This window comes from Panthera uncia, chromosome A2, assembly GCF_023721935.1.
Source record: "Panthera uncia isolate 11264 chromosome A2, Puncia_PCG_1.0, whole genome shotgun sequence".
Lineage (NCBI taxonomy): Eukaryota > Metazoa > Chordata > Mammalia > Carnivora > Felidae > Panthera > Panthera uncia.
The window spans coordinates 53,263,076-53,290,347 of record NC_064816.1 but is presented as its reverse complement, the minus strand read 5'-3'; the positions used below and the strand labels follow the sequence as shown (position 1 = coordinate 53,290,347).

The window sequence follows — 27,272 nt, the reverse complement described above, 5'->3', positions numbered from 1 at the left end:
GGCCTTGAAACCAGGAGCGAACTTTGGTTAGAACAGGAGCGAACCAGATTTTTCCCAGGGGAGCACGAGCTCCCTGGCTCCCATGGTCAGCAGCCCGGGGATTCAGCGGACAGGGACCCTGATGGAGTGGCGGTTAGGGCTGACATCCCTGGGCTCGGTGTGCCTGCCCTTGGTCACTGCTGCAGTATCAGGGCTCTGGGACAATGGGGACAGTTTCTTGGCATTACGATGTGTGGCTTCTGGCCGTCAGCACCCCGTGCTGCCCCACCCTGACTTCAGACGGCATCTGCCCCGCAGAGATGTGTCTGTGAGTAGGTGTTTCTATGCATCTTCCACAGGTCAGTAAGTCTCTTGGACTCCCAAGGACCCAGCCTCTGCTTTGTGATGCCGGGCAGGGAGGGTGGGTGCTCTGAGCTGATTAGCCTTCAGACTGTCTACCTGTCCCCACCCCCCGACCCCCAAGACCTTCACAACCCTGCTGGGGGTTGGGAGGAGACCAGCATCGCTTAGGTACCAGGACCTATTCTGGGCGTCTCAAGGCCAGGACAGAAACAGGTTTACCCAGTGCTGGTTGCACCCAGACCCTGTAGTTAGTACTTCATGTGGGTTTTCTTTTATTTTATTTTTTATTTTATTTTTTTAACGTTTATTTATTTTTGAGACAGAGAGAGACAGAGCATGAATGGGGGAGGGTCAGAGAGAGGGAGACACAGAATCGGAAACAGGCTCCAGGCTCTGAGCCATCAGCCCAGAGCCCAACACGGGGCTCGAACCCACGGACCACGAGATCGTGACCTGAGCTGAAGTTTGCCGCTCAACCGACCGAACCACCCAGGCGCCCCGTGTGGGTTTTCTTTTAACACCAATCTCTATAAAGTGCTGTGCAGCCGCATGTAGAAGCCTTGTGAGGCTGACATTTTAGTGGAGATCTGGATAAGGAACAGGGGTGAATAGAATAAGAGGGATGGGACAGAGTGTTGGGGGAGGGTAGTCATTCCCGTTTCACAAATGAGGAGACTCAGGTCCAGGAGTTTGGGTAACCAGCCCAGTGATTACACTGTAGAGCCAAGTTAGAACCCAGTGTTTGGCCCTTGGTGGGCACTGAAGCAGGGTCTACTAAGAATCGATCCACAGGAATTAGTACCCATTTTACAGATGAGGAAACTGAGGCTTGGAGGTTTACTTAACTTTCCTGAGGCCAGACTGGGTTGAACCCGGGTTTGCCTGACGTAGGAGTCCGAATCTATCTCCTTGTTGACTTCTCCACAGCCCTGTGGCCTGGGTGGGAGCTGCTTCAAAGACCCATGGCAATTCCAGGGCTTGGAGAGGCGAGAGGCCTTGTGGAAACATGGCGCCTGAGTCGGGGTTTCAACCCCAGCCTGTTGGCGCCTCAGCCTCAGCTCTCGCTGCCCCAGGGCCGGCCCGACTGACTTGCGGCTTTGTTTGCTCGAAGGCGCAATGTGCTGAGCTTGTCCTCTGGAATCGACGACCCCGGCTCCTTGAAGTGGGACCTTGCTCTCTGCCTTCTCCTCGTCTGGCTGGTCTGTTTCTTCTGCATCTGGAAGGGCGTCAAGTCCACGGGAAAAGTGAGTGGTGTTTCTGTCTCTCCCCTGCCTCAGCCCAGAGAATCTTCCGCCTACCCCCCTCCCAGGACCTCCCGCTTGGACGCAGAGCCCAGACCAAAGTGCTGGTGTGTGCGACAGAGCAGTCCCCTAAAAGAAAATAAGGCCCTGCTTTGTGGTATTTGCCCACTTCGTGGTGGAAATACTCCCACCATGTCTGACTTCAAGTTACCAAGGGTTTCACAACGAGCTGACACAATTCCTGAAAATCGGGCAGTGGGCTCTGTGGTACCTGTACAAGCTCCCATAGTCACTGGCTCCCACGGCCAAGCGTAGCTGTTAGCAGATATCCGACGTTAGCTTTGTAACTGTGAAGTTAGCTGCAAGCAAGGTGAGCTGGCAGCTTGATTGTCGATTCTCAGCCAGTCCCTAACAGCACGGACCCTGTCTCTGCAAAATGCACCCTGATGGGCAGCATCTCCCGCAAACTTGCTGGCAATGCAGACCCATGGGCCCCCCCCCGACACCTGCAGAATCAGAACCCACATTTGAACAGCATCCCCGGATAATCCAAATGCTCACTGAGGGTTTGAAAAGCACTGACCGGGAGTTTTGCTGCTAAGTCCAACGCACTGAATCATCTTACCAGTGACATTTCAGCCGGAAACTGAATTGTTAGTTATTAAGGAAAGCTTTCGCTAATAAGATTAAGTCATGTGCTCATAACCAAGATGTTAGTTGTTAACCAGAATGTTAGCCATCACTGAAATATTCGCCACTGATTTAATATGTTACACGATGACTAGACTGTTAGCTATTAACAGAGGTAGTAGCTGATCATTAAAATGTTAGCTTATAATTGAGGTTTTAGGTATGGGCTGGTGTATTGGCAATCATGAAAATGTCAGCCTATGATTAAAATGTTACCTGTTAAAATTAGAGCTAAACCATTACCTGATTAACCAAGACACTGGCCGGCATCATGGTCATTGCCATCTCAGGTCAGTGCAGAGGGCTCTGCCACGATCAGAGGTGTGAGCCCGTGCCTCGGCCAGGCTCTAGGCCATAGTGAAGGTGTTGGCTCATCTGCCTTTACATGTCCCCCATCTATCATTTCCCTCCTATCAGTTGCATCTCAATGGGGGAAAATCTCTTTAAGGTCTAAAAGCCCCCAAAGGTCAAGCGAGTATGTTAAGGTGGCATTTGAGGTACAGCAGTGGGCAGTGGGTGGTAAAGTTGTCTGGAGAAGGGGCCTTTGCTGCACCGGAATTTAAATGAAAGACCCTGTTGTCTCTGGATGAAGAGCCCCCGAAGTGAAATCACGGGTCTGAATGGATCCCAGCATCTCCTTCAGGGCAAGATCCGGGCGCCCAGGATGGCAGAGGCAGAATGGGAAGGATTCTGGAGTGGGGGCCTGCCCAGCCCACACACCCTCTGCCTGTTTCTGTGCTCGGAGCCATCCCGCTTTCCTAAAACCCCGTCCAGAAAGGAAGCAGGCCAGGCTTCAGAAATGTCCACACGCAGCACCCCTGGCCAGCATTGCCCCACCGGGACAGGCAGGAAGAGGGCCCCTCGAGCAATCCACACAATGCCTCAGGGTGCGCGTTCACCCGTGACACCCCACCTCCTCCTCCGTCTTGTGTGCAAGCTGCTTCCTCACCGCCTTTCTTCAAACGTGAGGGAACTAAGCTGGGAGAGGTTAGGCGGCTTGTTCAAAGGTACTCCCTCACCTTGAAGCCCCAGTTTCCTCATCTACAGAACGGGAGGAAGCGAGGGTTCAAACAAGAAGTGTTACGTAGCCAGCACGATGCTTGTCTCAGACGGTACAGTAAATACCAACCCTGTTTTCACTGGGCCTCCGTTTCCCCACATGGAGATGAGTTTTTCCCAGGAAGTTTCTATGGAGCAGTGTTCTTGAGCAATGCTGGACACATGATCGTTTCCTTATGCATCTGTCCATTTTGTGCCTCTACTATTTGTCAGGTCCTATTGTAGGAATGGGGCCGGGGGACACGCAGGGGTCAGCAAGACAGACATCTCTGTGCTCCAGGAGCTGACACATTTGCTGGTTGTGACAAGGTGAATGTGTGAAATATATAGGAGTCAGGTGGTGACTAGAGTATGGTGGTTAAAGGACAGTGTGGTGAAGGAGAATAGGAAGTGTTGGGGTATACTTTTAAATAGGGTGGCCAGGCAGGCTCACCAAGAAGGTGACTTTGGGGCACAGGTCTGAAGGAAGTGAGAGGTAAGCCATGTGGATATCTGGAGGAAAAAAAATTCTAAAGAGAGAGAACAGCCAGTGCAAAGGCCCTGAGGTATATCTGATCCAGATCTATGGGGAGCCCCCAGTCTGATGGAGGAAGCTGATGTTTCGCAGGAACAGCGGGCAAGACAATAGAATCAAAGCGAAAAGCAGAGGGTACCAGGCTGCAACTGTGGCCAGTTGAAGACGTGACTTGACAGAGGTCCCCTACCCTACCCCACCCCTGGAGACAACCTCCTCCTCACACAGCTCCAGGCCCCTGAGGGGCGGGCATGGCTCCCAGAACAATAGCAGGGCCTGGGCCAGCCCAAAGAAGCCAAGACAAACACAGTAAGGCTCTGTGGACTTCCTTGAGCTCTACAGCCTGCCTGCCTGCCCGCCCGCCGCCAGCCGCCAGCCATGGCTTTCAGCCCTGGCCACAGACCAGGTTCATGGCCGCTGTGGGGGCTGGGCCCATGGGCAGCAGGGCAGGCCTCATCCTGGCATGGCCCTGCTTCAGTGGCTGACACTGGTCCGGTAGGGAGAGGGTGGACGGACGGAGGGCCTGGGCAGCTCAGGACCCAAGTTCAAGTCACTTTGCCTCTCTGAGCCTCAGTTCCCTTTTTTGTAAACTGTCGTCATTCCAAGGATCTGAGCCGTGGCCCAGGTATGTTGGGGCTTAATTCATTCAACAAACCGTGATAATGGCAGCAAATGCTGTGTAACACACATCACCGGCACTGTTCTCAGTGCTGTTTATTAGCTCATTTAACCATCCTAATGTTCTGAGGTGTCTGGGACAAGCTGGGATTTGAACCCAGACAGCCCAGCTGCCAAGCTCGGCGCCCTGCATTCTTCCACCCCCTAACCATCACCTGCTGCCTGCCCTAACCTGTGCTAGCCTGATGGTGCAGTGGGGCATGAGGCAGGCATGTCCCTGCTCACAGAGCCTCAGGTCCAAGAAGGTGATGCAAGTCTAGACCCTCACACAGGAAGTACGGCGCCATGGACCCGAAGGGGAACACATTTGCGGGCAGACAGGAGCACAGACATGGTCTGAGGCCGCACCCTTCCATCGCCAGCTCTTCCATCTGGCTCTTAGAAACAAAGGGGTGGCAGTCAGAGTCAGATGTGGTTTGGGATCTCAGTTTCGGTCCCACAGGCTGCGTGACTTTAGGCACGTCCTTCCGCTTATGTGAAATGAGTTCGTGATGCTGCCCTCACACACACAGGGGTGCTGTGAAAGCCTTCAGGGCCTGCCTAGGTGCTGGGCACAGACTCATGGCCCCACCTCTCGGACCTCCATCTCTGGGCTGAGGGACCCCAGCTCCCCAGGCCTTTCCCCCCAAGGGAAGTTCAGGGCAGTGTGAGACTAGCCTGTCTCCCTCCTGCCTTGCAGACCACCTTCTCTCCACCGTCCCTAGGGGAGTGAGGAAGAGTTGTCCTCTCAAGTTTCCAGGGCAGTTGGGCCACAGGGCTTTTGGATCAAGGGCTCAGAGGAACCATGAGCTTGCCAGCAAGAGTGGAAAAATACCACGTCCCGTGGCAAGGCCTGCTGGGCCACCACTAGAGGCCCACTGGCGGTGGCTGGCACCAGCCTCTCCCGTGAGGATCCCGGGGGAGTCACGGAAAAGTTGAGAGAATGGGCCTCAGGGGCTTGTCCTCAAAGCAGCGAGTTCTGCAAAACAAGGGTGGCTTTCCAAAAAGGCAGATGAAGTGGGGTGACTAGGTGGGGCTGTGATCAGGTGGGGCTGTCCTGGTCTGGACTGGGTGGGGGACAGGGATAACACGCACACACACAAAAGACACGGGACTCTGAGGTCAGCTGGCCTAGATCAAGTCCCACCTCTGCCACCTACCAGTTCTGTGACCCCAGGCACCTGACATCAACCTCTCTGGGCCAGTCTTCTCATCTAGAAAATGCAGGTGATACACGTACCGACCCCTTTAGGATTAAATGAGTAACACACATAAAGCTTAGTAGAGTGCCTGGCACACAGTAAGTGCTAGTTAAGTGCTTGTTAAACAAATGTAATATGTAAAAACAAGGGAAGCCACCCCCATCCCTGGGTGGTTTCCTGTGTCCCTGACACAAAGCCCTCTGGCCAGAGCCTGGTTGCCCAGCCTGGTGGGGCCCAGCTGGCTTTGAAGTGGCCGCCCTCTGGGGACAGCGTGCTGTCAGCAGCTGTTGTTCACCAGGCCCAGGGTGTGGCCCACAGCAGGGCCCAGAGTTGGGAACTGGTTGGGGGCCTGTCTGCAGGAAGGGAGGAGCGGCCTGGAGGGGGGCATGCTGGGTTTCTTTCTTTCACCCCTTCTGTGGCTTCCTGGCCTGCCTTCACCCTCTGCATCTGCCTTCTGGTCCTTGGGAAATTGGAAGGGTTCTCTGCTGGGAAAACTGAGGCCATGATGGAGCAAAGGCATCCCGGGAAGGAGCTGCAGAGACAGGTGTAGGGCCCGCCCTTCACCTGGGGTCACCAGGATCACTGCCGAGGTTCCCTGAGGGTGGCAGGCGAGGTCAGCTCCCTTAATCCTCCCCATACAGATGGAAGCTGAGGCCAAACCACCCAGCTGGGAGGTGGCGGAGATGGGACGCAAACCCCAGCCTGGGTGACCCACACCACTCTACCCTTCCCCTTGGGGTGGCAGGGCTGGAGGGAACTTCAGAGCTCATCTGGCCTGAGCCTCCCACTTCGGCGGGCTTCAGCTTGTGGGGAAATGAAGCCCAGAGAGGGACAGTAGCTTGCTCAAGGTCTGACAGCAAGCCAGTCACTGAGCTTGAAGTTCAACCTGTGCCCTTGGGGAGTCCAGCCTTCCTCGGGTCTTTGGAAGGATTGAATAAACTGCCAGACTTGGAAGGACTTTTTTTTTTTTTTTTTGAGAGAGAGAGAGAGAGAGAGAGGGCAAGTGCGAGCAGGGGAGGGGCAGAGGGAGAGGGAGAGAGAGAGAGAGAGAGAGAGAAAGAATCTTAAGCAGACTCCATGCTCAGCATGATGCCCGACTCAGGGCTCGATCTCACAACTGTGAGATCGTGACCCGAGCCGAAAACAGAAGAGTGGGACACTTAACCGACTGAGCCACCCAGGCGCCCCACAGAAGGGCTTTTTATTGCTCTGCCTCTTAAGTGCGGTGTGATCTGTGTGGGCAAGCAGTGGACTTGCCCAGGTCATCTACAGAGCACAGGACCTGCACCCAGGGCCCGTGGAGATTAACCACCTTGCTCTGAGAAAAGGCTTCAGTTCCTCACCTTCAAGATGAACACGGGGCACCTGGGTGGCTCAGCTGGTTGAGCATCCCAACTTCGGCTCAGGTCATGATCTCACAGCTCATGGGTTGGAACCCTGCATTGGACTCTGTCCTGACAGCTCAGAGCCTGGAACCTGCTTCGGATTCTGTGTCTCCCCCCCTCTCTCTGTGCCCCTCCCCTGCTCACTCTGTCTGTCTGTCTGTCTCTCTCTCTCTCTCAAAAATAAAATAAACATTAAAAAAAAAAGACGAAGATAGTACTGAAACCTACCTCAAAGGGCTAGGGTAGGGCAGGACCAACTAAGTATAGAAGTTACTGCACTTGGAATAGTACCAGGCTTACAGTAAGCATTCAATAAATGCTGGTTGGCAGTACTGGCTGAGGGCAGCCGAGCCAGGCGGGTCCTGAGAGCTTTTTTCTTGCCCTTTTCCAGAGGCCCTTTCTAGTTATTTCTACTCAAAGGGATGTCGGCTATCCAAGAACTGTGCTCCAGTGAGGGTTCCTGTGCCAGATCGGTGGGGTTCAGGGTCTGTCACCCTCCATTGGCCTCTGTTACCCACCTGGGCACTTCTGGCTGCAGCAACCTAGCACCGCCCCCGCCCCCCAGCACCACAGACACATTCAGCCTGCTCTCTGGGTGTCTGTTTCCTCACCTGTAAAATGGGTGCATTGGCTACATAGTCGTTCCTTTCTGAGGTCCCGAGGGAGTCAGGGGCTCTGCGACCTAGTCTTAGCATGTGGTCAACATGACCTTTCTGTATGTGCTCCATCGGCAATGTGAAATACCTCATGCCTTTGCTCAGAGCGAGGTGGTTAATTTCCACGGGCCCTGGGTGCAGGTCCTGTGCTCTTTAGATGACCTGGGCAAGTCTTCAAGCCCTGTTGAGCCTCAGTTCCTCCTCTGTCAGCACGGTGGCCAGCACACCAGTTTAGGGGGGGTGTAGTGAGCACGAAGTGGGCTCGGGCCTGGGGAGTCCTCATTCAGCCAGTGTCCTGCTGGAAGTACCAGGAGTTCGCTGTCTGTTCAGAGCCGTGCACCTCTGAGCCCCTCCCAGGCATAAACCCTGCCTGGAAACTTCTCGGGTTGAAGGAAAAGATTGGGAAATCCATCTAAGAGGACTGAGGCCGCAGGGTGTTTGAAGACCAGTGCTCTCAGGACAGGGGAGGATATGGAGGGCAGGCCCTTGGCAATGGCACGGCACAGCCTCGGTCGTCTCTGGTCCCCACCTCCAATTGGCCTTAGGTTGCCTGGGATGTGCTGTGTGATCCAGGGAAGGCCGTGGGCCTCCTACGGCCCCAAGGGAGTGGAGGCTCTTCCCCATCTCCTGGCCAAGGGGCTTTAGACACTTCATCTCCTCCTAGAAGTTCTCGTGTCCTTCCTACAAAATCAGAGTCAACAACAGGCCCCATTTCTTGAGCACCGAAGTGCCAGGCACTCACCTCAGCTTTTGACAGAGGTCTTTTATTACTTTTGTCTCCATTTACACATGAGAGAACAGTCCCAGAAAGGTTAAGCAACATGCCCAAGGCCACCCAGCAAGAGAGGGGACAGAGCTGGGATTTGAACCCACACTTAACTGATCCCGAACCATAAGAGTCGTACTAAAAGTTGTAATGTTAGCTAATACGTACTGAGTGTCACATGCCAACCACTGGGGTCAGCCTTTTACACATACACTTGATAGTTCACACTCTTACTTTCCATTTTCCTTCTTTACTCACTAGAGTGTCTGTTCGTGAGGGCAGGGATTTGTTTTCTGCCTTGTCCACCGCTCTATTTCCAGGGCCTAGATATTCAGTAAATATTCATAGGATTGCTTTCATTGAATCTCAGTAAATCTGTGAGGTGAGTACTTGTGTGATACCCAGGTTACAGGTGAGGCAACTGAGGCCCCGAGAGGTTAAACGATATGTGTAAGGTCACACAGCAAGTGAAGCAGCAGGCTCAGCTCCAGACCCTCGGCTCCGGAGGGAATGCTGGAATTTGACAGCAGCAGGTGAGGCCACGGGCTCCCCTGAATCCCTCTCGTCCCTCACAGGTTGTCTACTTCACGGCCACCTTCCCCTTCGCCATGCTCCTGGTGCTGCTGGTCCGTGGACTGACACTGCCCGGTGCAGGCGCAGGCATCAAGTTTTATCTGTACCCTGACATCAGCCGCCTGGAGGACCCACAGGTACACCAGGAGGCAGCCTGTCCTCCCTCCCACCCGGGGCCAGGCAGGGCAGGGTGAGGGGGAAGCAAAGCTGGCGGCCCAGTTTCCGCGGTTCTTGGGCACACGCATCTGTTCGGGCCGTCCGGCTCCGGTACTTTTCCGCTGGGCTGTGGCGGTTTGTTCACCATGCACATGGGCCCTTCCCGCTGTGGGCGTATCTTTTCATGTCAAGGCCTCCTGAGGCCAGCCAGTTATAGTCTTCTTCCGGCCCTGTGCCAGGTAAGGGGGGCTGGTCTCAGGAGCCAGCCTCCTCCTCGCCCCTGGCCTTTGCCCGCAGTGGCCGAGAGGGCTGCCTCGTGGGGATGGGAGAGTCGGCTCAGGAGTGCCGCTTCTGGCTTCCTTGGCCAAGGTCGGAATTCAGAGTTGGCGATGAGCTCTTGGAATGTCAGGGGGCAGATACTGAACGTCTGGCTCCTGGCAGTCAGCCATGTGACTGCGGGAGGTTGGAGAACACCCTACAATGTTTTACTGGCCCATTTGAGGACCTTTTGTCCCCGGGATCCTCAACCTTCAAGTTGCCTTTAAGGTCCTGTGCTGCTCTGGGTCTCCTCCCCACTGCCCTCTCGCCCTCTCCTAGGTGAGAGGGGGCTTGGCCAACATCAGAGGACAGCTGGGAAGGCAGTTTTGTGGCCATCGGGAGCTCCTCAAGGAAAGTTCTGGAGAGCAGCTTTGCCTGCATAATCCGTTCGGGAATACCCCCCGTTCCAACTCGGGGGTCCCCAGACAATAGCAGTTACGGTAACGATAGCGGCCTTGACTTCACGGTCTTACCCTGTGCCTGCACTGGGCTGAATCTATTTTCCAAAAATAGGCATGATAGTGCTGTGCATCAGGGCAGTGGAGCCCATGGTACAGATGTGAAAACTGAGGCTCCAGGCGGGAGTCCTATTGCCCACAATCATTTCATAGTTGGAATTCAGATCTGTCTGCTTCAAAAGTCCATCCTCCTAATCCTGACGCTCAGTGACTGGGGGTTTCTTTGACTTCTGGGCTTCCTTGCAGCTCAGTATTGCCTTCAAAGACGCCTTGGATTCCAGCACAAATGCTCTCGTTGCAGTCAAGAGTCTGCACATTTTGAGGTGCCCAGGGCCCGCACTGCCCCCTCCAGGAAGCTGGTCCTAACGACCCCTTCTCTCTCTCCTTACCACTCCCACCCCAACCCCCATAGGTATGGATCGATGCCGGGACACAAATATTCTTCTCCTACGCCATCTGCCTGGGGGCCATGACCTCTCTGGGGAGCTACAACAAGTACAAGTACAACTCGTACAGGCAAGTGTCGCGCCAGCGGGCCTGGTAAACCTTAGAAATGATGATGTTTAAAGAAAAAAAGAGAAGAAGTAGGGAGCGTGGCTTCCTTGTGTTGTGAATTAACTTGCTCCCTGACATATGTGTAACTTAGGGACTGTATGCTGCTGGGATGCCTGAACAGTGGTACCAGTTTTGTGTCTGGCTTCGCAATTTTTTCCATCCTGGGCTTCATGGCACAAGAGCAAGGGGTGGACATTGCTGATGTGGCTGAGTCAGGTATGGTGGTATTGGTGGCAGTGGTGGTGGGCACTGCCACCTAGTGTGTAAGCCAAGTACTGCAGGCATGAAGCCAGACCCCAGGGGGCTTTGGGGGGGGACGAGCCTGGTTTCCGAAACGGACCCCCCCCCACCAAGATGTCCCCCACGTATCAAAGAGTACAAAAGCTAAATTTTAAGCACTTTGCAATTTGGCCCAAGGGGCTAGCAGAAACATGGGGGTTGGTTAAGTTGGGGGAATACTTAGCTACTCTTGTGTGGTCTTCCCTCCCTCTCCTTCCCCAGCAAACTCCTGGTTTCAGCAACAGAAACCACTTTCCTAACTCAGGCCCAAGCCAGCCACCAGTCGGCATTCCATCACCACCTTCTCAGCTTTGGTTTCTGTATTTTGCACTTTGCTCCCAGCGCGCTCCCTCTAGCAAACCCATTCATTCATTCCACCGATGCTGTTGATTTATGGAGTCTGCCCTGTGTCAGCCACCACCGTAGGCAGTGGGGTGGGAGAGAGACGGTGGGCATGGCGGTCGCCCGCTGGGACCGTGACAGACCCAGTTTGGGGGTAGTTTATGGGGACACTGTCACCCCCTGGAGGCGTGGGGCCCTGTTGGTGGGGTGCTCCTTCCGGAAGTAGAGGAAAGTCTTAGAATCGTGAACTCTGCAAAGCCTGGGATCCTAGGCTGGGATCCTGGAGCTCCAGGAAGGTGGTTCTGGAACCTGAAAATGACAAAGCCTTCAGTTGCTAGAATCCTAGAGCCTCAGAACCACAGTATTCTAGGACTTGCTGCCGGAAGTGCTAAGTCCTGGAACTGCAGCCATAGAACTGCAGTGGCTTGGATATGGGAACAGGAACCACAGGCTCCCGAGTTCCCCAAGGGCTATCTTTGTGGCTTCTCTACCTCCCTCCTGTCCTGCCCATTCACCGGGTGGGTGCTCATCAGCTGCCTGGAAGGTTTGGTAACTTTGTACATGGCCTCTGCTGCACCCGACCTCTCGATTTCTCACGACCTCTCTGGGCCCACATGGAGAGAGGCGAGGGTCCTGGGCTGAGGCCCCTCTCAGGTCCAGAGGACAGCCTAGTGTCCTAACTCCAGGGACCACCACAGACCAGAGTCAGGCATAGCTAGAGCCCTTGCCATGGCATTGCCCTGGCCCTTGTTGAAAACAGGGTGGCGTCCTGGCTTCTCAGCCACAGAACCCTACCGTTGGGGGTCAGGAGTACCTCAGCATTGTGCATTTAGACGTCTGTTCTGCAGATGAGGAGACCAGTGGCTTGAGAGCAAGGGCCTTGCTCGGGCTGATCAGGATCCGAGTTGGGGTCTCCTGGACAGGGCGCCCGCCACCTCCTGGACAGGCCCCTCTGCCACGAGGACGTCCTCTGCCTCCTGCCTTCCCACTCACCCTGGACACACGTGATAATTCTGGTCTTCCCTGTGTGAGAATGCATCTGAGCTCCTCTGACTTTCTCTGACCTCAGAGCCCGTGGGCCCTGCTCTCATCCTTGCTTGGCAAAGACGTTCTCTGCCCCCTCCCCACTGCCCGCCCCGCAGTGTCGCAGGACAAGTGTGGCAAGCCCACGCATCTCTCCACTGGCCCCCAGTCCCAGGTCGGACCATCAGACATAGCTTTCCTTCCCCAAGGGCCCCAAGAAGCAGGCCAGGGACTGAGGACACAGAAAGTTAATTCCAGAAAGATCCACACCCACTTGGGAGTTTGGCAGGTCCAGTGATGAGGGGGAGACCATTTGCAGCTTCTTTGCAGCGGCTTTTTTCAGTTGAGGGCTTGCAAAGCAGTTGTGATTGCCAGGAGCATGGAGTGAATTGGTGGTGGGATATATATATATATATATATATATATATATATCTCGATATCTAAAATAGATCTTTCTCTGTGGACAACTAGGTACTTTTATATGTGTATATATCATCACCCTAAGTTGTTTTCTTCCTCCTGTCCACTTCAAAGACCTTGTTGTTTATTCCCCACGGTGATGTCTGAACAGCTGACAGATACCTCAAGGGTGATTATTTCTCTAATAAGCTTTTAACAAGCACCATATTGAGCGAAGTGCATTTGAACAAGATAATTATTTGGCCGAACGGAGTATACACGGCACGTGCAGCGGCGCGTTCTCTGCTCGCGGAGGGGCATGCATTGGTGCTCGGAGCGGCTGCGTGACTTCACATGGACTTCTCTCTCTATAGTTCCCCGTGCGCTTTTAGAGAAAGATGCTCAGACCCTCTCCCAGAGGCTGGCTTGAGAAAGGCAAAACTGAAATACAGAAACGAGCGTGTTGAGAACCTCCCCCAGGCCCCAGCGGGCGGCGGGAGGTGGGCGGCAGGTGGCGGGTGGGGGTTGGGGGGCCCCATTTTACATCTGTCTCGCAGTCGGCTGGACTTGAATCCACACGCAGTGACGCTTACCAGTCGGGCCAGAGCTGACGTGTAGGGGGACCAGGGGGGCCCCAGCGAGGTGCACATGGGCTTCCGTTGCAGCTTGGACTTTGGGGTTTTGGTAGGACCGCCCCTTCTACCACTTCTCGTGGGATTTGCTACCATCGACGCCTGAGGATACCCGAGTAGACTCTGGACAGTAGAAGGACTCGCCCTTGCCTGCCACATTTGTGGTTAACGCCCTACTGTGCGGTTTCTGGCTCCAATTTATTTTAAAGGTTTTTTGGGTTGGGTTTGTTTTTTTTTTTTTTTTTGGTGGTTTTTTTGTTGTTGTTGTGTTTTGTTTTTTTCTCATTCTTAAGCTAGTCATTTGGTTTCTGATATCTGCTCTAAATATCCTGGCCTCTAGCCCTTTTTGTTTTCACATTTCTTGACCTTTTTTATTTATTTATTTATTTATTTATTTATTTTATTTTTATTATTATTTTTTTTTAAGTTGTGGATCTTACTTTATTTTTTCAGCCCGGGCCCTTTCAGGCCTCCTTTCTTTTGCTGCTTGCTGCCGCCTCTTAGAACCACAGGTCTTAACCCCTGGCTTCTCCCCCCAGACGCGCCGGAGGCAGGAGGAGACATTTCTCTATGTCTCTGGAATGTTTCCAGGCAGAAAGGTGCCCCCTGAGCTGGCGGGGCTCCCGTCTCCCACACCGGGCCTCCAGATTCTGTCTGAGTCCCCTCCTCAGAAACCAGAAGCCCTTTTCTAGGGAAGTGGGCTCAGCATCTGAGAATCTGAGCACGAGAAGTCTCCTTGGGAGTCATTTCCTGGATCCTGCCCCTCCCTTCTCAGGTGGGGAAGCAGGTCCCTGCAGGGGTGCGTGGTGACATAAAGAGAAGGTGGAGTGAGACCTGAATGGAAGTCTCAGGTCTCCGGAGCCTGGGGTCTTGCCCCGCGCACACCTCCCTTTAGCTTTGGGCCTTGCCTCTGACATTGCTCAGTGGGGTGCACAGACGCACCCCTGAAGCGAGGTTTGCCCTGCAGGGCATGGTTCTGTATTCTTTCACAATGTTTTAGTCATTAACTCAAAAGTAGAAACCTTTTCTTTGCCAACGGGGGCTTTGGTAGTCCGATAACCAGATCTTTCCCCCTTTGCTTCCTTCCAGCAAACGTTGGCCTGGTTACTCTGGTTTGGGGAGCCCTCCTTTTCCAAGCCGGCAGACTGGGTCCCAGGCTCGGTCCCATCCCCCGCCCCCAAATGGCCAGGTCTGCCGGATTCTGGTGTGTGAGGCCACTTGTACTGCTGCATAGGAGACAGATGCTAAAACGGGGCCCCACCTGAGCCCCAGTGCACCCCATCCGAAAGGGAGGCAGGCCTGGGCTCTTCCCCCAGGCACAGATTCAGACCCGGCTCCTCCCTGCATTTGGGGTTTGGGACACCGCCTCAGTCCCGAGTGTCTTTGTGTGAGCTCCAGTGCCCCGGGTGGCCGGGTCACTGATGTGCCTCCCCCTCTGCCCCTCCCCATTTTCTCTTCCCTTTAGGTCCTGGCCTGGCCTTCATTGCCTACCCAAAAGCTGTGACAATGATGCCGCTGCCCACGTTTTGGTCCATTCTCTTTTTTATTATGCTTCTCTTGCTTGGACTGGATAGCCAGGTATGTCCAGATCGAGGGGACGCCATACAGAGGGAGTGCCCGGGGGAGTGTGGTTCTGGGAAGGTGCCCTTCACCGTGCCGTGTGTGACACATTCCCTCCCTTCCCGCCCTCACATCAGACTTGCACCAGCTTCAGCCAGCAAGGGTTCCTCCAAGACCCCAGGGGTAGAAAAGGCCTCAGGGCAACAGGAGGAGGACGTCTGCCCCAAAGCTTGGGTCTTTGGCCCCAGCAAGGGGAAATGGATACCTGAGGCGTGTGGTTAAAATGAAACTAAAGACAGGAAATAGAAGGTCAAGGCCAAGTGGTGATGATGATGTGTTCCGTGGAGGGTCCACACGGGGTCCCAGGACATGGCAGGCAGTTCAGGGAAGGGGCGACAGTGCCTGCCCAAGCTGTCACTGATTGTCCTAAGTGCAGCCAGAGAAGCCCAAACCACACATGGTGTTCTGTGATTCCTGGCACATGTGAGTAGCGTCCCACGGAGTGAAACCATGATCCTCCAGCACTGGGGAGCCTCGCTCAGGCCCACCCTGTCCTCTGGCCAGCCCAGCTTCTGCCCTCCCAAGGCACGACTCCATCTATACCAACACTGTTTTCCTGCACTTCTGAACCCCTGTGTCCCGCCCCTCCAGGGCTCAGACCTCCATGGGGTGTGTCAGTGAGAGCCAACCAGGGGCTGAGACTGGCTTCGGAGTAACAGTTCCAAGCCCCCATGCTGTGTGGCATTGGGCACATTCCCTCCCCTCGCTGAGACTCCGTTTTCTCATCTGGTAAATGGGTGTGATTTTACCCACATTGCCTTGTATGAAGTACCAGGCACAGTGCCTGATACAGAGCAGCATGTGGTGCTTGGAAAACAGAGTTCCCTTGGGGATATGTGTATTTTCCTTGGGGTAGTCTCAAGATGACAGTTGAGAGGGCAGGCGTGATCCAGGAGTGGAGAGTTAGGATGCGCAGGGTAGGCTGGTGGTATGCTCAGACCAGAGCCCTGTACACGGTGCCACCACCCCGGGGCCATCATCTGAGGTCCATCGCTGAAAGGCAGGCACTTTGCCGCCTTCTGTGTGGTCTGGGTATCTGGCTGCCTCATGGGAAATCTTAGGTCCAGAGACCTGCTGCCAGTTCAGGAGAGGGCTTCACCACCCACCCCATGGGCAGCAGCCTCAAAGTCGCTGCCCAGGGTGAGTCCCTGTGGACTCAGAACCAGATAGGAGGAACGTCTTAGAAGGTCAGGCAGAGGAGAGGAGGCAGTCTGCCAGCAAGGTCAAGAACAGAGTGAAGGATTTGGCAGGAAGGGGACCAGGATTAGCAGAGAAGACAGAGTGGAAACATTTGGGAGACTGAAAACAAAATACTTGTGTAGTTGTTGGTGGGCTTGAGCTGTATAAACAACAAGAGGAGTCCATTAATCATCCCTTGTTAATGAGTTTGGCCTTCGGAGGCCCCAAGCAAATGGCTTTTATAACTTCTTCCAAAGCTCTAAGTGAAAGCAAAAAACAAAAACAGAGAGTGGTTAATAAATGACAAAGCGTGATGTCTCCATGGGCCCAAAATGGGCCTGTTGGGCCAAGGAAGCTGCTTCCGGAGGGAGTGGAGGTGGTTTATATTAAGTTTTCTCCCTGGGAGGCAGGTGGGGCCTGGCTGGCGAGGCACACGTCTGAGCCAGGCCTCATGGCGGCCAACGGGCTCAGGGAATCTTGGTGAGCTCTCCAAGCCAGCCTCAGAGGGAGCTGGCACCCTTTCCACTCAGAACCTGGAACTCAGGGCTCAGAGCCCTTCAAATGACCTGCCTAATTGATATCCCACGAAGGGCATGAGTAGGATTTGAACCCAGGGAGCTAGGACATAATGTCTCAGGGGTCTGATGGCCTAGGTTGGAATCCCTCCTTTGCATCTATTTGCCAAATGTGAGCTCGCAGATGGTGGGGGGGGAAGGTTTTGCAGATGCTGGTGACCGTCTCACGCCCCACCAGCACCGTGATATAGTCAGAGCGCTGTCCTGCGAGGTGTTTCTGTGGGCAAGTCTTCGTGTCGGGCTTTTTATGTACGTGTGTGGCAAAATACACAACATGAAATGGACCATCTGAACCATTTTTAAGCATGCGGTTCAGCGGTATGAAGTACATTCATGTTGTTGTGCGACCATCGCCGCCACCCGCCCCCGGAACCTTTGTGTCTTCCTAAAACGAAGCTCTGTCCCCATTAAATACAACTCCCCATTCCGGGGCCCTTTCCCTGTCCTGTTTTTATATATATATGTAAACTCTTTAATCTGTAGCGTCTCTACAGCTGGGTACAACTGTTGCCCTGTGGAGCCAAGAAAACTGAGGCTGAGCAAGAACAAGGGATCGGCCGAGGCCACGCACAGCTGGTTTCAGGAATGGGCTTGGTTCTGGGGCTACCCATTCCCTGACCTGCTAGTTCATCCCTCCTGGCCTTATCTTGGAGTTCCCCCCAAATAGCTTCCTCTCATGGAAGTGCAGAGATCCATAGCCAACCTCAGGCAGAGGCCTCTCACTGATGGAGTGTGCCCGTCAAGGAAATGCCCCCTGCCTGCCCCCCCCACCCCAGGATGTCTGGCATCTGCAGGGAGCGCTCTTTGACTTAGGGACCACTGCGTATTTCTTGGTGAGATGGGGTGGGGGTGGTATGCACGTGGAGGCAGATGCTTGCACGAGATAACAAGCAGCACCGGTGGAGGAGAGAGCTGGCCCCCATCTCCCTGGAGCTCACTCATCCCCTGACATGGGTTTGCAGCAATCACCCAATTACCAGCTTACTCTTGTGATTTCACATCTTTGTCCCCCTCCCTACCGAGCAGGCAAGACCTTCCCATTTTACAGGGGAGACAGACGGACATTTGGAGAAATCAGGGTCACATAGCTGTTAGGTGAGGGAGGTCTGAAGGAAGAGGCCGGTGGAGCAGGGCTGAGGGCTGGGGCTGGCGTTCTCCAGAAATGGAAGGGAGCTTGGAAATGAGGGGTGTGTGCTGGTGTTGACCCTGCCCCACAGTGACACTGGACCTTCCTGCCTTTAATTTCCCCATCTCAAAAAGGAAAGAACCTTTGTCTTTAACTCCTTTTGAAGCTTAATGTTTGGGCCGCAGGTTTGCTGTAATTCAGTGGTAATTTAGGTTGAAAACTCTGTGGCTGACACATCAGTCCGAGGTCAAAACATCAGCCCCTCCTCTTTGGGCCCCTTTCAAGAGCCTCTCGCTCCTCTTTTCCCTGAATTCCTGGCAACAAAGGATCATTTCTCCAGCCCCTCTCAGCCATGAAAGGGATTCGCTCCCGGTTTGTATCCCTTGATCCTCCTATGATGCATCCCAAAGGAATAAGTGGTGGGATCTCTCTTGTAGGAATGCTGGGGAAACATCCTTCCCAAATGCCTCTCTCGGATGAAAGAACAGAAGGGTCAAGGCTTTAGCTTTTCGACTTTTAAAGGAATCAGACAGACCGGCCTTGGAGGGTATGTTGGCTGGCAAAGCATTTTGGCAGTAGTCACCCAAATGTAAACTGCTTCTATGTGCCCTTCGGTCCTGAAGCTTCATTTCTAGATTGTGCTCCGGATGCTTCTGCCCCAAAGATAGAGGTAGAGGAGGAGTCTTTGCCCGGACCAGTAGCCGCAGAAGGGTGGAACCCGTCCATCGGGCACTGGTTACATCCATGATAATAAGTGTCCATAGGACAGAGTTTCCTGCTGCATTTTAACAGAGGCAGCTTTCCATGTAATGATCTGGCTCTGTCTCCAAGTTATATGTTAGAAAGATTTAGAAAGATTGAGAATCATCCTAGCACATTACCCAAGGAAGGGCCTCTTCAATGGGTTTCCTTACCTTTGGGAGCCCAGGGACGGGTTCCTGGGGTCACAGTTAGCATGTGGCTCACACACGTGGGCGCTTAGGTGTGCAGGATTTCCTCGTGGATCCACGTTCCCCACAGAGCTAAAGCCATTGTGTGAATCTGATGGGGAAATGGGGGTCCAGACTTGCCCTGAGTTACCCATTCATTCTTCATGTGTCCACTGAGCAACCACATGTCCCTAGCCCACCTGGGCACTCCAGGCCCAGAGACGAGGGGGCACTGCCCTTGGTGTCAGAAAGGACCAAGACCAAGGTGGGGGGAGGTGTTTGTGCCAATACATATGTGCCAGCAAGTGTGAGAAGGTGAGGGTCAGCATGAGCTTCAGAGAAGTGGTCATTCTTGAGTGAAGTCTTAAATGACAAGGGAAAGGCATTCTGAACCAAAGACACAGACATGTGGGATATTTGGAGGACTGTGAGTGGCCCACCGTGGCAAGACCGGCTGGCGGGGCTCCCCAGGTAGAGTTCAGGAGACCACGTTCACACATTTGGTCTTGACCCCGCAGGCTACTCCATGAGTGCCAGGAGTCTCCTCTCAGCGGAGGGGAGGTGCTGGGCATCTGGGACTCAACCACTCTCTTCTCCTTCGCAGTTTGTTGAAGTCGAAGGACAGATCACGTCCTTGGTCGATCTTTACCCATCCTTCCTAAGGAAGGGTTTCCGTCGGGAAATCTTCATCGCCTTCATATGTAGCATCAGCTACTTGCTGGGGCTGGCGATGGTGACGGAGGTAGGTGGCTTTCTCACCTGGCCCGAGGGACCTCCTCTTGCAGGGCTCTTGGTGACCTACACATGCTTCAAAGACCAGTCCAAGGCTGTACTGCCCCTCCTCCCACTGGTGGAGGCAGTGGCTAGGCTGCAGCACCGAGATGGGTTGTCTCCTGGCCCCACCCAGTTCAGGGATCCCACCCTGCCCAAGGGACCTGGCCTACATTTCGGGCAGCAGGAGACAGCTCAGGACCCAGCAGTTGACCCAGACTTCCCAACCCTTTCTCCTGTTACCATGGCAACACCTTGGCCACCCCCTGCCCTCCGTCTCTCCCTCGTCCCAGGATGCCTGGGAGAGAGGTGCTTCAGCCGAAATCCATTTTAATGGCAGCTCTTTTCACCCACGACTGTGCCACAGCCCTTCTCAGGCCCGGAGGGGAGGTGGAGACATTCAAAAAGATAAATGCAGACTTCCCAGTAGATACCACCGGCAGTGCTGGGCCTGTGCAGTCGGCAGGGAGTGTGCACTGTTCAGAGGGTGGGCGGGGCCCTGAGGAGGCTCCATCCAGAAGGGAAAAAAGATGCAGGAACAGTACAGTGTCTAAGGCAGAGGTGGGCCAGCTGTCTAAGAAGAGGCAGCAGAAAAGAAAGATTCTTGCGCTAAGATAAACACGGAAGCCTGGAATAGGCCTGGGGCCTGCTGTCCTATGCTCCCCTCCCCACCTACCACCCCTCATTCTCCAGCAAATCACTGCATTTGCTCCCAAACTCCGTTCAGGTTTCACATCACCACTTTTTCCTACTGGAAATGCAAATGACTGTTTCTCTAGAAATGTCTTTAAGAAACACACACACACGCACACACACGCATGCACCAAAGGCAGATCACAGCTCCACACTGAGCAGTTGGCTTTCACTGAAGTATCCTCTGTTGGCCCTGGTTAGTTTTCAGCACCTGCTTCCGGAAACCCATCATTTTTGCTGAGGAAAACATCTTTTGCTTTCATTTTCCTGTGTGTATTTGTGTGTGTTTTAAGATTTTATTTAGTTAAGTAATCTCTGCACCTAGCGTGGAGCTCGATCTCAAAACCCCAAGATCAAGAGTCTCACGCTCCACTGACTGAGCCAGCTGGGCGCCCCTGTGTGTCTGTGTTTTTTAATTAAATTTGTCAAACATGAAGTTGAGCATCTTTCTACACATGTATCTAGTCATCATAGTCTGTGCCCATTTTCCTCTTGGGTTTTCTATTTCTTATTGATCTGTCAAAGCTCTTTATATATTAAGGGAATTGGATACCAAATAACAAGTCAACCTTCTCTGGTTTTTTTCTTCATAGGGTGGCATGTATGTGTTTCAACTCTTTGACTACTATGCAGCTAGCGGTGTATGCCTTTTGTGGGTTGCATTCTTTGAATGTTTTGTTATTGCCTGGATATATGGTGAGTACAGACTTTGGCATATACTCTCTCAAGTCTCTTCTTTGGGTCTCTGTATTTAGAAGCTTCCAAAACAGAATTCTAAGGGGAATTCACTCTGAGTTGAACACAAAGGCTTTCCCTACTTGGCATTTTCCCCTCAAGGCTTCCCCTTTTGTACAGAAAAAATATCGTTGTGGCCACATGACATATTCTCCCCATGCTAAAGGTGCAGGGTGTGACTGTATGTTTTGAGAAACACAGAATTTGTCTGTGCAGGGGGGTCTATCTATGATTTACTGCTCTGGGACCCGGACATGGTCTATTTTAATCCTCTTGAGACCTTGGATTGGCCACACCAGGATTTGGGGGCTGCCTAAGTTTGCCTCAAAAATATACGATGCCCAGTTACATTTGAGTTTCACATAATTTCAGATGAACATCTGCCACTCTTGGATCTATGTGGTGTTGAGCAGCAGGGACCTTGAGCAGACCCCCGAGTCCCCCTCGTGGCCCTTGAGCCCCTGCTGTGCAATTCCCAGGGCAGATGCTGGCATTGGACACAGTGTCACTCTCTGTCTCCCTCTGTCTCTCCTAGGCAGCGATAACCTTTATGACGGTATTGAGGACATGATTGGCTACCGGCCTGGACCCTGGATGAAGTACAGCTGGGCCGTGGTCACTCCAGTTCTCTGTGTTGTGAGTTCTGCCCTGCCTGGCTTGTGGGTGCTAGCCTTTTGTCCATGGGGCTTGACCTTATCACCTCCTGAACCATTTTTTGCTCAGCACCTGCCAAGCACTGGCCTGTAACAAGCCCAGTGACACCTCTGCCTGGGAGAGGTGAGCCAGCAGGCTGCTCCCAAAAGTTCCTTGAGATGAGTTTTGAAGAATAAGTAAGAGCTTGTCGGGAAGAGAAAATAGAAAGGGCATTCCTGGCAGAGGAACCAGCCTGGGCCGTGCAAAGGCAAGGCGTTGCGGAAGAGGAAGGTGTGTCGGGGCATGTCAAGAAATTCAGGGGGTCCACAACAAAGCACATAACCTTTCCCCAAGCCCTTCTGGAGCTCGTGAGCTCAGTTTGGGTCACTGATCCAATTGAGGGGCCTTTAGGGTGTCAAATGGAGAGAGGTCATAGACGCTGGAAGTGTGGTGTTTCCATGGCAGGGTGGGAGTTGTGTCCAGAAAGGGGAAATCCCAGCAAAGAGATGCTCTGGACTCTCCCAAGAACAAGGAAGCTTCGTACCCACCCAGGACCCAAGGGCAGTGATGTGCCACATTCCTCTCCCCCCGCCCCCCCACCCCCGCGCCAGGTTTCCCTTGCCCGCCATCTTGGAATGCAGGTTAGAGCATGCCCAGACACTCCATTTCAATCTTTTCCCCAGAGGTTCTGGCAGAAGGGAAGTCCTCTTCTTCCCTGTCATTATTTGAAACCACTTGTGAGCTTTGGAGCTAATTGCAAGGGAAGACATCTGCTAGGCCATTCTTGGCTCGTGCCATGAGGCGCACAAATGGCAGAAATGTTCCTTGCGTTTAGGAACCAGGTACTGAGGGATGAACAGGCCCTCCCCTCAGTGACCCTGCTCTCAGGGCCAGAATAAATCAACACGGCCGTGAACTCGCAGTGTGCACCTCCCTTCTCTTGGGGCCCTGGTTTCCCCCGTTTGTAATGGCAAGGAGGCTCTGCAGTGAGAGGTGAGTGACAGGCGACAACCTTAGGTTTGCTGTCATTTAGTATGGCTGTGGCCTTCTCATCTGAGGTGCATGTTTTCCCCACAAAATGCAATAAGCTGTAGCAACCAGCAGCCACAACAACTGGCAAGTTTATCGTGGGAGATGAATTTAGTTGGGTTCAGAGCCCGTGTTCTTGTCCTCACTCGACAGTGGTTTGTGAGCACCTCCTGTCACCACTCTGTCCCTCCCTGAGATGAGGGAGGGGTAGATCAGAGGTAGGCTGTATCCCCAGGCAGTGGGATGAGGTCACCCTAGTGGAAAGAGGAATGTGAAGGGGCAGGTACTAAGCTTCCTCGTGCTGGGAGAGCCCAGAGTAGCGCTCTCCTGGGCCCCATCCCAACCTAAGCTACACCCCACCCTTAGGGATGGAAGCAACAACAGGGCCAGGCAAACGGTAGTTGCCCCCGGGAAAGTATCTGTAGCCTAATGCTCTCCCTTCCCCTGCCACCAATTCTGATTTATGTGGATTTGTCTTCCCGTCAAACCCCAGTTATTAGATAATGAAGATTTAAGTCCTTTTTACGTTGTGGATCCATCCAAGGCAATCCTGGGTCATATATGAGATGCTATAATTTTGACCAGAAACAAGCCCTGGGCCCTCCCAACCAGCCTTATGTGCTCTTCTCAGGGAAATGTGGACTTTGCACAGGCTTTGGGGCTCAGAGCTCACCGCACCCCACTGTTCATGGATACTGATGGCCACTGGCCACTGGCTTGGGCTTGGGGCTGGACACACCCCCACAGGGCAAGACCCAGGTCTACACCCTGTCCTGGGGGTCAGGGATGGAGATGGGTGAGTGGGGGAAGGGAGGAAAGGCTTTCACCCAGGCAGCTAACATTTATTATGCACCTGCTGTGTACATCTGGAGCTGCACCAGGTGTTAGAGAAACAGGGGAGCAAAAGAGACGTCCTGCTTGCCCTCGCTGATTCAGTTAGGTCGGGGGAGCATGTGTGAAGAAGCAATTATAACCGTATGCTTTCTGGGAAGGAAAGGTATGGTCACCTGACAGAGTCCGGGCAGGGCCTGGACACGTAAGACGAAGACAGGACCATTCGAGCTAAATGAGGATGGAGGGTAAGGGCTCGAGTCAAGAGAACAGCCTGTTCTAAGGCCCCAGGGCACGCAGCTTAAGGAGCTGGAAGGATCTCAGGACAGCTGGAGTGCGGACATGGAGAGGGGGTGGCAGGCTGGTGAGGGGTGAAGGGGCACAGCTCTTGGCTAACGTTGCTGGCCGGACTGAGGGACTTGGACTGGATCCTGAAGGCACTGGGGGACCATGGAAGGGTGTTGAGCAGGGAAGCGACGTGGTCAGGTTTGCCCCAGGGGAGGTCCTCAGGCAGCCGAGTGAGGAAGGGCATAAGGCCCCTTGAGTGGGCCCTGCCCTGCTCCTAGAGCCCCCTGCTCCTGATGCCAGGGCCCCCCTGACTGCCCCATCTCTCTCCACAGGGATGTTTTATCTTCTCTCTCGTCAAGTACGTACCCCTGACTTACAACAAAGTCTACGTGTACCCCACCTGGGCCATCGGGCTGGGCTGGAGCCTGGCCCTGTCCTCCATGATGTGTGTCCCCTTGGTCATGGTCATCCGCCTCTGCCAGACGGAAGGGCCGTTCCTTGTGGTGAGCACGTGGGGCCGAGGCTGGATATGGGGGTGCGGGAGGGTGAGAAGGGAGAGGGTGAAAGCCAGCCACTGGCTGTCGGCTGTTCCATTTGCTGTGTGACCTTGGGCACGTTGCTTGCCCTCTCTGGGTCCTAAACCCGTTGCCTGCCCCCTGGAGGGGTTGAGGTTGTCAGCAGGCATGTGGGGAAACAGGAACAAAAACAGTTCACATGGACGGAGGCTCTGGTGACATTCAGAGCAGAACTGTGGCAGGGCGAGGAATTTGCCAAGCAGAGAATGAGAAGTGGAAGGGTGTGACGCTTGGTATGTTCACAGGGAAGGACAAGTGATAGCGTTTGGGCAGCAATGACATGTTCTGAGGGGGGCAGGTGAGTGATGAAGCTTGAGAGGTGACAGTAGCTTTGCATGTCAGGCTAAGAGGTAGGGCTTTATCCTGGGAGCAGTGGGGACCATGGTGCTGAAGCAGTAAGACAGGAGACAAGGAGCTGGGAAGGAAGCCTGAGCTCCACCCAGAGGCCTTCTCTTACCCTGGAGCCATGTTCTGGATAAGCCCGGCCCATGCTGGTGTCCCCTTCCCCAGATCTGTGGCCCCATCTGCTGCCTGAGACAGGCCCTCAGTCCTCCAAGCTTCTGTGCCTGCCAGTCTCCCACCCCGAGGTCCCCTCCTTACCACCAGCCCCTCAGAAATTTCTCTAACAATACTGCAGATTCCAGGCTGTGGCAAAAACTGGGGCTCTTTCCAAGAAATCCTTTTCTTAGAATCTCTCTTAACCTTTGGGCTTGGGCCAGCTCCAAGACTACACTGTTTTGTTCTGGACTCTTTTTATTGTTATTCTCTTAAAAATCTGGAGCCAGGATGTCCTGGGGCCCTGGCTCCCCCTTGGGCTGGGCCGGTTTCCTTGTGGGCAGAGGAATGGCGTGGAGGTGGTGGTGGTGGGGGGAGAGGGGTGGCTGGGCAGAAGGCACCAGCCTTCCCTAGACAGAGGAAGCAGGCCAGGGTGTGCCCGGGAGGAAAACATGAAGCCACGAAGCCGGGGTCTGTCTGAGCTGGGATAGCCCTTGGGCCCTTGAGGTGTTCCTGCAGCATCGGACCCATTGTAATTTCTCAGAGGACACAGGGAAGGACCCCAGCACTCAGCCAGAATGCTGATAGGACCTGTCATTTGTGAAAATCCTGAAATAGGGGGTCTGGGGACAGATCTGTGATCGCTACGGTCCTGAGCCCTCCACATGTCCCTCCTGCCCAACCCCCCCCCCCCCCCCGCCGTTACCTCTTGCAAACCCAGCCCCTCCCTGGGAATATCCAGAATGTCCCTACTGCCCAGAAACTAACGGGTTAATTGGGGCAGAGCAGACAGTCTTGGATGTTTGTTCCAATTGGTCTCTGCCCACAGCAGCCACATATTTCAACCCTGGGGGACACCTTACACTAACTTGTGTCCCTTCAAAGCCTAATTTTAAAATATTGTTCCATCCCAAGTTCAGAGGTTTGATGAGAATGGGTTTTGGCGGGGTGGGGGGGGCAGGGAGGGAAGGAGTGTGTGGAGGGGGGGAGGAGGAGGGTGTGGGTGAGGCCTCCTCCCAAACTTGCACCTCATGGTTGCCTCCAAGCCAGGTGGATAGCCAAAGCGCTGTCCTCTGAAGGCATTTGAGCCACCATCCATCTGTTTGTCACGTGCCCCTCGACCTCCCGTCTGCGCTCCCAGCCATGAGCTTCTCCCTGAGCCACATTTGTAAACTGAGAGCTCCGTCCCGGGGTGACTCCCCTTCTGTCCGCACCTCCCATATACGTGGAGTCCCGGGTGGCTGTCTGGCATTGCCTGCCTCTCGTCCCACCTTCTGGGCTCACAGCTGTATAGAGAGGCAGCATGACGGCAGGGAGCCGAGCCTGCTCTCCTGCTGGCCCTCCGTCCCTTACCCTTTTCCTGGGGCCTCCAGGCTGGTTCCCCCAGAACCAGGCGGGGAACCTGGGCAAGGGAAGGACTCACTCGGGGCCAGGAGGGACCTGGAGAAGGCGATCGAAAGTTGCAGCAGGCAGCCATGTGCTCAGCTCTGGCCTGTTGTTACTAGTTGCCAAATCTTGCAAGGTTTTAAGAGCAGATGGAAATTAAATTTGGATTTTCCGAGTGAAATATGGTAGCTCTTGGGGCACCTGAGTGGCTCAGTCAGTTAAGCGTCCGACTTCAGCTCAGGTCATGATCTCGCGGTTTGTAGTTCAATCCCTGCGTTGGGCTCTGTGCTGACAGCTCGGAGCCTGGAGCCTGCTTCCAATTCTGTGTCTACCTCTCTCTGCCCCTCCCCAGCTGGCACTCTGTCTCTGTTTCTCTCAAAAACAAATAAATGTTTAAAAACATTTTTTTAAAAAAGAAATGAGATATGGTAGCTTTTAATAAGCAGCTTAAAAATTGTAATATACTTAAGTTGAATGTAAATGTCTAAAGAGAGGATTTTTTATTCACAGCTGCTTCCTATTTAAGTCTTTGAGTAGACCCTTGGCAGGGGAAAGCTGGGGGTCAGGAAACCTGAGTTCCAGTCCCCAATCCGCTGTGGGTCTTCTGGGTGTCCTGGGAAGGCTCTTTCCCTTGCTGATTCTATGATCAGGCAACCAGCCAGAAGGATGAAACTCGTCCTGTCCCAAAGTGATGGGACAACTCTCATGAAGTCCAATCTCAGGTCCCTCTCTGAGGACCTCAGACACGAGCAGTGTCTCTGAGCCCCCAGCAGGGAGAACTAGATACCTGCAGGAGAACGGGAGGGCCATGCAAGAAGGCAGGAAATGCAGTTTACAGGTGGCTGAGGAGTTGGGGGTTTCTCCTTGGGGAAGGTAGGAAGCCAGGGGAGGCTTATAACCGTCTTCCTACCTCGGGCTTACAAATTGCAGAAACTCAGCTGCTTTGCAAGTCAGAGAAATCTGGGGATGGGGATTACAAGGAGGCAGATTTCAGCCTCGTAGGAGAAAGAAGTCGGAGCCAGGCGGTATGAGTCCCCCTGTCCCTGAGGTGTGCAAGCAGGGGTTGGCCAAGGAAACTACTGACAGGAATTCTGCCCTCATTCAGGGCCCAGAGGGACCTTAGAAGAAGCACCTTAGTTCAGCTCCTTCATTTGCTAGTG

The 27,272-nt window shown here is 53.9% G+C and overlaps 1 protein-coding gene across 4 annotated transcripts in view; it reads left to right on the top strand.

Annotated features, from left to right (window-relative positions):
• Positions 1-27,272, top strand: part of SLC6A6 (solute carrier family 6 member 6) — an 85,863-nt gene that overhangs the window by 56,113 nt on the left and 2,478 nt on the right. For all 4 annotated transcript variants that reach the window (XM_049641059.1, XM_049641058.1, XM_049641061.1 and 1 more), the window contains 9 exons: positions 1,454-1,586; positions 9,088-9,222; positions 10,430-10,533; positions 10,664-10,788; positions 14,713-14,825; positions 19,281-19,418; positions 20,734-20,836; positions 21,411-21,511; positions 23,989-24,159. In XM_049641059.1, coding sequence (XP_049497016.1) covers positions 1,454-1,586; positions 9,088-9,222; positions 10,430-10,533; positions 10,664-10,788; positions 14,713-14,825; positions 19,281-19,418; positions 20,734-20,836; positions 21,411-21,511; positions 23,989-24,159 — 1,123 coding nt within the window. The remainder of the gene's footprint in view (positions 1-1,453; positions 1,587-9,087; positions 9,223-10,429; positions 10,534-10,663; positions 10,789-14,712; positions 14,826-19,280; positions 19,419-20,733; positions 20,837-21,410; positions 21,512-23,988; positions 24,160-27,272) is intronic.